The sequence below is a fragment of the Hipposideros armiger genome, unplaced genomic scaffold, assembly GCF_001890085.2.
Source record: "Hipposideros armiger isolate ML-2016 unplaced genomic scaffold, ASM189008v1 scaffold_612, whole genome shotgun sequence".
Classification (NCBI taxonomy): Eukaryota; Metazoa; Chordata; class Mammalia; order Chiroptera; family Hipposideridae; genus Hipposideros; species Hipposideros armiger.
In genome coordinates, this window is record NW_017731962.1 from 896,451 (window position 1) to 906,087 (window position 9,637).

The 9,637-nt window shown below is 62.7% G+C and overlaps 1 protein-coding gene across 7 annotated transcripts in view; it reads left to right on the plus strand.

Moving 5' to 3' along the window:
* The window catches only part of SLX9 (SLX9 ribosome biogenesis factor), a 40,727-nt gene extending 34,527 nt beyond the window's left edge, over window positions 1–6,200 (plus strand). For 2 of the 7 annotated variants that reach the window (XM_019625043.1, XM_019625041.1), the window contains 2 exons: window positions 1,148–1,213; window positions 2,499–2,773. In XM_019625043.1, coding sequence (XP_019480588.1) covers window positions 1,148–1,213; window positions 2,499–2,622 — 190 coding nt within the window. In that variant the 3' untranslated portion in view covers window positions 2,623–2,773. Of the gene's footprint in view, window positions 1–1,144; window positions 1,214–2,498; window positions 2,774–3,196 lie in introns of those variants that run through there. The other 5 variants (XM_019625042.1, XM_019625040.1, XR_002121992.1 and 2 more) reach the window with 3 other exon arrangements.
* Window positions 6,201–9,637: the final 3,437 nt, after the last annotated feature.

Genomic DNA, 9,637 nt, shown 5'->3' on the forward strand with positions numbered 1-9,637 from the left:
CACACACACACCTGGTGGACTACATTTGGGGGCCTGCCAGGGCTGTGGATTGTGGATTCAGGCGAGAGTCTGCACCCAGTGTTTGGTGTCTCTGACACCCTTGGTTTTTGGGGCCCTTGTCCCCGGGCACGGGGCGTGCCGTATGGGCTTGGCCACATCCGGGTGGGCCGAGCAGCCGGGAGGCACCGTCACCCACTTGGCGCCCAGGACTGCAGGCTGGCTGACAGCAGCTGTCAGGAAAGTGCTGGCCTGTTTGTCAGTCGGGAAGCGGCTCTCCCCAGGTTCGTCCCAGGTCAGCCACCTGGTGCCGGTGGGACTGGGGTCCTCTTGCCGCCCGAGCACGTCTGCGGGTGCCTGGGCAGCAGGCCGTGTGCTTCGCGAGCTGCATGTCCACCATCCACTTGGCCCTGCGGCCAGAACCAGGCCCGATGCAGTGACGGAGTCGGTCCAGCCAGGGGCTCTCCACCTGGGAGACAGGCCAAAGCCCAGCCTTGCCTGGACGGCGGGGGCAGGACTGGGGTGGCTCCAGCTGTTAGAGCCCTCACCCCTGCTGCTCGATTGCAGGGGGGTCACCGGCCTGGACTTGTCCAGTGTCCTTAACGCATGGGAAGCCCGCCTGTCATTCTTCTAATACGTGGGGCTGGAGGTCCAAGGCCGAGGCCCCTGCGGGAGGCTGTGCGGCACCCTGTTCTGACTTCCCAGCACGTGGCCACCTTCTGGGGTGCCGGCCAGGGGAAGGGGGTCCTGAGCCCCAGTTTTGCAAGCACAGGCCTCAGGAGTGCTGTGGATGGTAGGCACAGGGACGGGGTCAGTGTGGGAGGAGCAGAGCACAGCGCCCTGGAGGGGACAGTCGGGACCACGTCAGGCTGAGCCAGGGTGAAAGGAAAGGGGGGCGCAGGCGCTGTCCTGGGAGGGCCGGACCTGCCTTCCATTCATATTTTAAAAGAAGAATGAGTTAAAGATGAGGCCTCCTGGTTTTTTCTTCTCTCACCTCACGCGTCCCTATTCCCGAGAAGCCACTCAAGCTCCCGGCCTCATGCTGGTCCTGTGCCATCCGAGAGCCCTCTGTGGGTCGCGACCTCAGAGCGCGCGCCCGGACGCGCCAGGTGACGCGTGAGCGGCCTGACGCCCTCTCTGTCCACAGCAGGCCGAGCAGCAGGCCCCGGCCGGCCGAGCTGAGCCGGATGAGCGCAGCACAGCGGCTCCAGCTCCTGTGAGTACAGCCCGGCCCCAGTCGGGGGTCCCCCGTCTCGCCCTGTCCCACCCCCAGTCCCCTTGGGCCAGCTCTGGGGCACAGCCTGGTTGGCGTGAAGCGGCCTGTGCCCAGTGGGGCCAGGACACCCCTTCCTTTGGGGTGGTGAGGGGAGCAGGTGCTGTCAACTCTCTGGGACTGCCCTCAGGCCCAGGTCCTTGTCGGGGTCGCCACCGCTTGGGTCTGTCCCCTGGCTTGGGCAGTCAGTCCAGTGGGGTTAAGGCTGTCCCCGTTAATAGGGAAGTGGGAGCCCAGCATAGCCTGGCCTCGCCCACGGTCACGTGCAAACACGCAGAGCTTGGGCTGGGCCCCCACTCCACCCACCCCAAGGCCAGGCTGTCCTGCCACGGTGCCTTCCCTGCCACGTGGGCCCACATGGGCCTGTCCTGGAGCTGTTGCAGGTTTCAGGGGCAGAGGTGTCATCCCGAGGGGCCACAGATGGGCTTCAGGGCTGCTGAGCTCCAGCCGGCCACAGCGCTTCCAGAAGGCGGCATGACCGTGCCCACTCCCAGCGGGCTGGCTGGCTGTAGACACAGGCACACAGACAACAGCAGCCGGCACTGCGACTCGAGGCTCAGGGCTTCTAGCAGGAGGAAGGGTGCATCTTCTGTCTGCACTGGGGGCCGCCCGCACCTGCCGCCTGGTCCCCACGGTGCCCCATTGTGAGCAGAGCCGCGGGGCCATGGGGCGCAGAGCTCCTGGCCCCTCCATCCAGGCTGTTTGGGCAGCGCTGGGGGGAGGGCACCTGCTACCTGAGGCCGCGCGCGCGTTGCGGGGTGTGTGCAGGCTGCTGACTCCCCACATTGGGCAGGCTCTTGCCTTTGATAGGCCAGGGTTGGGAGCTAGAGCCCCTCCCTGGGGAAGGGCTGGGGACGCCAGCACCCCTCAATCGCACGGTGGCTCCAGGGTCACTGTGTGACCATGAGGAGAGCCCTGGGCAGCCTCTCCCCTCCTGCCCGAAGCCCTCAGCCCCCCCAGGCCCCCTGGTCTGACCCAGTAAAGCCACGTGCCCGTCTCCGCTCCAGAAGTTGGGGGCAGTTTACGGGCCGGGCTGCTTCCCCAGTCCCCACCCCTCTCCTCTCCCTTTGCCGGTGCCCCTCCCTGTGGTGACCCCTGGCCTGGCCTGTCCACTCCAGGGTCCAGCTGAGGTGCTGGGGGTGGGGTGGCCCAGGCAAGGCGGGTCCTGGGTGCTAAACGCTCCCTCCCAGGGGTGTGGGGTCGGCTGACTTTTAGCCTTGACTTTCAGCGAGGAAGAAAGGACCCGCTTTCGGGAGCTGCTGGCCAGCCCGGCCTACAGAGCCAGCCCCCTGCTGGCCATCGGGCAGCAGCTGGCCCAGCGGGTGCAGCCGGGTGGCGGTGGCCTGCTCTGAGCTGGCCCGGACGTGTCGTGAGCGCCGAGGACGCACGGGGTGCCAGAGGGCCGGCTGCTGGCCGTTGTCCCCGAGCCTGGACTCTTCACTTGCTGGCTGGCGGGTGGGACGGAGCCCCGTGAGGGTAAATAAACGCCGTGTGAGCTCGCAAGGCTGGGTGCTTCCTTGTGCCCCAGCCGCTCTTGGGGCAGGGCGACTTGGGAGCCCCGGGCCGAGGGGTTGGGCTGCAGGAACGTGGACTTAAACCCTCGGTCTGAAGATGAGGCGGGTGGGTGCCCTTCCCAGACCCCTGGGAATGGGAGTGTGTGGGCACTGCTGCCCTCGTCCTGTGGCTCAGAGGCCAGGGCCCCCAGCAGTGGCAGCTCTGGGCCTGGCGAGGGCTCCACATGGCACCACTCAGTGCTGGGGATGGGGCTGGACACCCAGCTCTTGTTCACAGGGCATCACGTCGGTGTGCCAGGTGCAGGGCCATCCAGGCCCCATGCCCCCCGAAGCTGTCCAGGGGTGGGGGGGGCTGAGCGGAATTGGAGCTTGAGTCCCCTGACCTCAGTGGGCCCCCTGGGCCCCTTCCCAGGACAGGGACAGACGCCGTGTCTGCACATGGACACATCACAGGAACTGGGGAGGGACACATGGGGCCATGGAGGCTGCAGGTAGGAGCCCGGTCCCCATGGCCAGAGGTCAGCACGGCGGTCCAGCCGGCACAGCCAGCCCCTGCGTGATGCAGGCCGTCATCCTCAGCACATAAGAGAGAAGCCGTTTACAAAGACGTGTTTGTGACAAGCCATTTCTGCAGCAAGACCAGCACAGGGAGAGGTGGCGGGATGTCCCCGGGCGTGGTACTGGCCACCGGCAGCCTCCTCAGGCCCTTCTGTAGTAGCCGAGTTGCTGGTACTGGCTGCATGTTGACTGTGTGTTTTAAGAGAAAAACTGCTTCAGGTTCTCCAGTGACTCCAGTCTGACCGTGGCCGGGCGTGCCTCGGCCCCTCGTCTCGTGGTCACTCCGTCGGGGCTGTCACCTCTGCCCAGGAGCCAGGACCTTCCCCTCGGGGCCTGTGGTCACCACGCACTGCGTTGTAGAGGGTGGCCCTGTGGGAGGAGGAGAGATGGGGAGGCCATGGAAGGAAGAAGGACCGATGGGCCTCGTCACGAGGAGACACCCCACTGACAGGGACCTCAGAACCAGCCCCAAGAAAATGGCCTGAGAAGCTGCAAACATGGGGATGTCATCCCAGAGCTGAGAACCTGGGCCCAGTGGTGGCTGCTGCTCAGACAGCTGGGGTTCCTCTAGGTGCATGTGGGGCTGAGACAGGCAGCACGTCCCAGAGCCGTCCCCCGGAGTTACAGGATGTCCTCCGGTGAGGCCACAGCCCACAGGCCCGTCGGAGACGCCATGTGAGTGGGAGGGAAACGACGGGTGCCTCCACCCTGGCGTGTGTGCTGTCTCACCTCTGACCTGAGCTCGGGTCTGGACCGGAAGTTACGCTCTAACCCTGGGGCCCTCAGTGGGTTGACCACAGGCACACAGCACAGGAAGGCCTCTCGGGCCTGGTCGGAGGCTCGGCGCTCCGCACACTGGTCCTTGTCCCTGAGCAGGACGGGGCTGCCTGCTCTGCCCTCAGGCTCACCTCCGAAGGTTTCCTGGTGGGGAGGCCAAGGGACCGTGACCTCCCCAACACTCCCCCGCCCCCCCACCAAACTTCCTGAAGACCCCTGCATGGCGCAGCGGCCCACCTGGATCTGCCTTTCCCTGAGCAGCCCCCTGCCCCGCTTGGGGCCCTGGTTGCTGCGTCCACAGTCACCTCTCCTGGTGGCATGTGTATCGTTACCAGTGGCCATGACACTGCTGCATAACAAACACCCCACACGCTTATGGCCGGGCAGCCCCCCAGGCTTAGGCCAGGCCCATGGGCTTGGCTGCCTGTCCCACTGACTGTTTCCTGGGTAACATCACAGGCGGGGTGACTAAGAACAAAGGAATCTGAGACCAGTGTTGGCGGCCGCTCCCTCCAGAGCTCCAGGCCGGCCTCAGCTTCTGTGGTTTGCCGGGAACCCAGGCATCCCTTGGCCTGTGCCTGCACCACTCCTGTCCCTGCCTCCATCGTCACGTAAGGACACCAGTTGTTGGATTTGGGCCACCCTCCTCCAGTCTTAACTAATTCTATCTGCAAAGACCCGTTTCCAAGGACGGTCACACCCTGAGGCCCCAGGTTCCTGGGGACTTTGGAGACGCACTCTGTCTGGGTGGGCTGGCACCGGGAGTTTTAGACGCTTCCAGGTGAGGAAGGCGTGTCTAGTCGACCAGCACTGAGAAGCGGGTGGGGACATGAGAGCCCAGTGCCAGGCAGAGTGACGGCTGGTCTGTGGCCGAGCAGGGTGTCGGGAGCAGGAGGCTGACAGCCGGCAGAGGGGTGGACACAGGGCTTGGGGAGGGGGCGTCGGGGCTGGAGCTGTGGGTGGTGGGGGCTCCCGTGATGTCACTCCCCAGACCTTGGGCCCTTCAGCGGAGCCTGCTGCCAGCGCCCTGTGCTCTGCGTGCGTCCCCAGGCCCCAGCAGGTCTGCACGTGGCCTGCGCTGCGTCCCTGGTTCCCATTCCTTCTGCTCCTTCCTTTCCCGCGAGGGTGGCTTCGTGCCGCTCTGTCCTGTCGGCTGTACCAGGACTTGGCCAACAGGTAGTGGGGTGAACGATTGACGTGAGCGGCCCAGGGCAGGCAGGGCCGGGGAGGGCCAGCCTCGTGGGCGCACGATGTGCAGGGCAGAAGCCCCAGCAAACCCCTCACTGGTCCCAGGCTGCAGCCCCCCTGAAGGTGGGGTTCAGGGCAGAGTTAGGGGAGCAGGGGCCCTGGGGTCCTCTGCAAGGGCCGCAGTCACTGGCTACCAGAGGCGAAGCCCTGGCTGGTGTGGGTCCTGCCCTCAGGTGACTAGGCGAGGAGTGATGGCTTTGTCCCCCGGAGCTTCTGCTGCATCAGGGTTGCACCCACCCAGGCCCTGAGGTCACCACGCCCCACCCTCCCTGGGACTCAGACCCCATTTGTGCGGAGCGCTGAGTATCACAAGGTTTGTCTTGGACAGAGAGGGTGGGCAGTGGCCAGGCAGCGCCAGCCAGGGGCGCCTCGCAGGGTCCTGTGCCGCTTGAAGCCAGGTGCTGTCAGGTGCGGGGTTCCCCGACTATACGTCGTTATGTAGCCAACAGCGTGTGCTTCTAGAATGTTCCTCATGCAGGCAGCCTGGGCTGAGGCCATTGTGCTGAGATGTGGGGGCCCAGCCCCTCCACGTCTCCATGGTTCTTAGTGGCCATGACCAGTTTTCCAGGGTGCTTGCTTCCAGGATGTGGGACAGCCGGGGTGGGGGTGGGGCACAGTCCTGGATCTGCGATCACAGGTCTGTGTGAGGAAAGAACTTATTTTCAAGTAAGAGTCTCAACTGCGTTTTTCTTCTAAAGATGTTTAAAGAACGTATGTGAAAATGATAATTAACGTCTTCCTTAAGACTGGAGAAATCGGCCGGCCAGGTGGCACAGTTGGCTAGAGACGAGCTCTGAGCAACAGGGTTGCCGGTTCGATTCCCACATGGGCCAGTGAACTGCACCTGAGCTGAGCTGCCAACAGGTGGCAGGATGGCTCAGCTGGTGCGAGCACGTGCTCCTAACAACAGGGTTGCCGGTTTGACTCCTGCATGGGATGGTGGGCTGCGCCCCCTGCAAGTAGATTGAAAGTGGCGACTGGACTTGGAGCCGAGCTGCGCCCTCCACAACTAAGACTGAAGGACAACAACTTGACTTGGAGCTGATGCGTCCTGGGAAAACACCCTGTTCCTTTCCCCAATTCCCCAATTAAAAAAAATCTTTAAAAAATAAAACAAAAATCGGGTTAAGGCAGTAGTAATACTATTACTAATAAAGAGTGTTCTGAAACATTCTATCTTAAAAAAAAAAAGAAAAAGGACTGGAGAAATGCTAATTGTAAGACCCTTGGTACAGAATCAGTGATTACTTGTGTTTCTGAATCCAATGTTTCTTCTGGTGCCTCAGAGGCACCTGGGTCATGGGGTCTCCGTGGGGCTTCCCGACGGGCTTGGACCCTGTCCCTCCCTGTGCTGACGGAGGCCCTGGCCGGACCTTGTGTGCAGAGGGGGCCACCATGGCCCCGAGAGAGGCTGAGCGGCGGCCGGGCACCGAGGGCTGCCAGGTGCTTTTCCTGAGGACATCGCCAGCTGCCTGCTGCCCCCGTGACCTCCGCCCTGAGTCAGGTCAGCCCCTGGCGAGGCCCAGCACAGGGCGGGGTGCCCTGGAGGAGCGCCCTCCCGCATGCCTTTGGCGTCTCGGCTTCCAGCACAGCGGTGATCACTCCCACTCAGCGTCTCCTGGGCTGGGGAGCAGATTCTAATTACAGAATGACGACGTTTAATTAGGGAACCAGCACCCGTCAGCCCTCTGGCTGCAGGGCTCCTGAGGGACAAGCAGCCCGCCCTGTGCCTCCTGCAGGCGCCCCAGACCTGGCACCCCAGTGCCCCCACCCCACCAGCTAATGTGCCCTTGTCCTCTGGCCTGTCACCTGGCAGGACGCACCACCAGCTGCATCTCACTCGTTGCATCCTGGGGTGGGGGCGGCGGGAGCTGGGCCTTCTAACTCTGTCTCCGTGGCACCGGGATCACATGCTGTCTCTGCTCGAATCTTTTGCCTGATAAGAGACGTTTTATGGCTGAAAGGGATGACTTGTTCCCCAGTCCCCCCTCCCCAGACCCCCCTCCAGCCTGGGGAGGGCTCAGCTCTGCGTCACCTTGGCAGCCTCCAACGGAGCCCGCATGTCAGCCAGGGCTGCTCCAGGCCAGGGCACCTGACCGTGGGCCCCCCAGAAAGCAGACCCTTCTACCCATCAGGACACCTTACTTTTCCAAAAAATAGTCCTTTACTCTTCAAATTCACAATACAGCCTCAGTGGTACTTTTTTAGCTCTTTACTACACACATGTTGGTCATGTGGAAGTGAGTGAGGGCAGTCCTGTACGTGCACAGCCGCCCGCTGCAGCCCCAGCCCCACCCAGGAGACCCAGGGTTGGTACCGCGTCACCTGCAGCTGTTCCCACGGGCGCTCAGAAGGGCGACCACAGACCCGGCCCCAGAGCAGACCGTGAGCGGCAGCGTCCGAGTCGTTAGATGTCCATCGCCTTCCTCCTGTACCGCTCATCAGTGTCCCTTTACAGCTTCATCACGCCGAGCGCCTGCTGCCGCTGCCCACCGTCGGTCAGGTGCACAGCAAATCTCATTGGAGATTTCGGAGTTGCTTCCTTAAATGCTTGGTTTTGCCCTGTAACGATGTAAAGTGTGACATGGCACCAAAGTGTTAGGCCTGCCAAATCTGCGAACCTCGGTTAATAACGGCGCTGGACAACTCGGGGGGAAGAGTTGTCCTGTTCCGGGGAGTTTGGGTTTCAGTGCAGCGCCTGTGTTGTACCTGTAGGCGATGTCTGGCTTTGTCCCAAACACTGGGGGGCGCCAGAGAAACCGGGGCCCACCCCATCCCCCACCTGGGGCTCCTGACCAGTCACGTGGGTCCTGGGTCCTCAATTTGTGTAGATGAGGAAGAGTAACCCCACGGCTGGATGCGAGACTTGGGTGGGTGCTGTCCCCACCCTCCCGGTGCCCAGGGCACCCTCACACCCTTACCCCAGCCCAGTGGGAATTCTGGAGCTCTGGGGGGGGCGTGCAGCCCTAACCCCAGACAGGAATGATTGGAGAGAGTGCTCCTGGGATTAAATGTGGCGGGGGGGAGGACAGCACCCTGGGAAGGGTGGCTCCTGTGGGCTACGCCAATGGCTGCCCCGAGGGTTCCCCATGCACATGGTCATGTTCACTCCCATGTGTGCACGTGTTTATATGTGTGCGCACGTGTTTACGTGCCCGTGCATGTGTGTGTGCCCATGTGTGTGTGTGCGCACGTGATTTCAGGGCCGGCCCACACATCCTGTCTTGACACAAGGCAGCGTCTGCGTTCAGCGGGGCCCTGTCAGAAGGGGAGAAGACCGTCATTTCTAACCCTGGAGCACGTCCATCAAGGAAGGATGTTGAATTTTGTGGAAATCCTCTTGGCTCCTGTTGAGAAAGTCTTGTGTTCTGTTATTTTTCCTGCCGGGGGGCGAACAATGTGATTAATTTTCCACATGCCACGAGGCTTGGCATTCCTGGGCTCATGGCGGGCTGCACTCCCTACCCCCGCTGGGTCAGGCACAGCCATGGACTTGATCTGCCCACAAATGTGCGTGTACCTGACACGTGACCCTTTGGGGAAGCTCCCAGGTCAGCACATGATACCCCATGCTTGCGTGGTGCCGTCAGCCTGGTCCTGGGGACCCCATGGAGCAGAGCCCCTACCCACTCACAGTGGGCTGTGAGCTAAAGGTCCCCCGCGTCTGTGGGAGCCACAGACCGGGAGGTCGGTTGCAGTAGCACAGCCCAGCCTGTGTTGACGGACACACGTCCTCGGGCCCCCCCCGAGCAGATGGAGGAGTAGCAACAAGTCAGGAGAAGTGCCGTCAGCAAGTCAGGCCAGAGTGATTGAGAAATGAGGACTTTCTGCAAGAAATGGCAAGTCAGGCTTGCCTCCAGGGAGTAACAGCAAAGGAGCCCGCCACTGCGGGGTCCGCCCTGACACGGCCCACGCTGTCCCCTGCTTTCCCCTGAGAAGGTAGCTCATGGGACAGGCGCCTGTGTGCAGCTGCCATGTGCATGGGCACAGGGCAGACACCAAACACCGCTGCACGGGTGATGAGGCCTCCACCCCGTCGGTGACCCCCTCAGGCGCACAAGGCCAGCGGACAACTTGGGAGACACAGGTGTTCCCCAGGGACTCTGGGCCCAGAGGAAGTGACACCACTCGACAGCCGAGCTGGAGGAGGCGAGTGCCAAAGACACTACCCAGTGAGGCTTGGGCGGCGGCCAGAGATGCACTTGGAGGGAACTTACATCTTAAATGTTTTCATTATACACAAGAGAGAATAAATAGTACATGAGCCAAG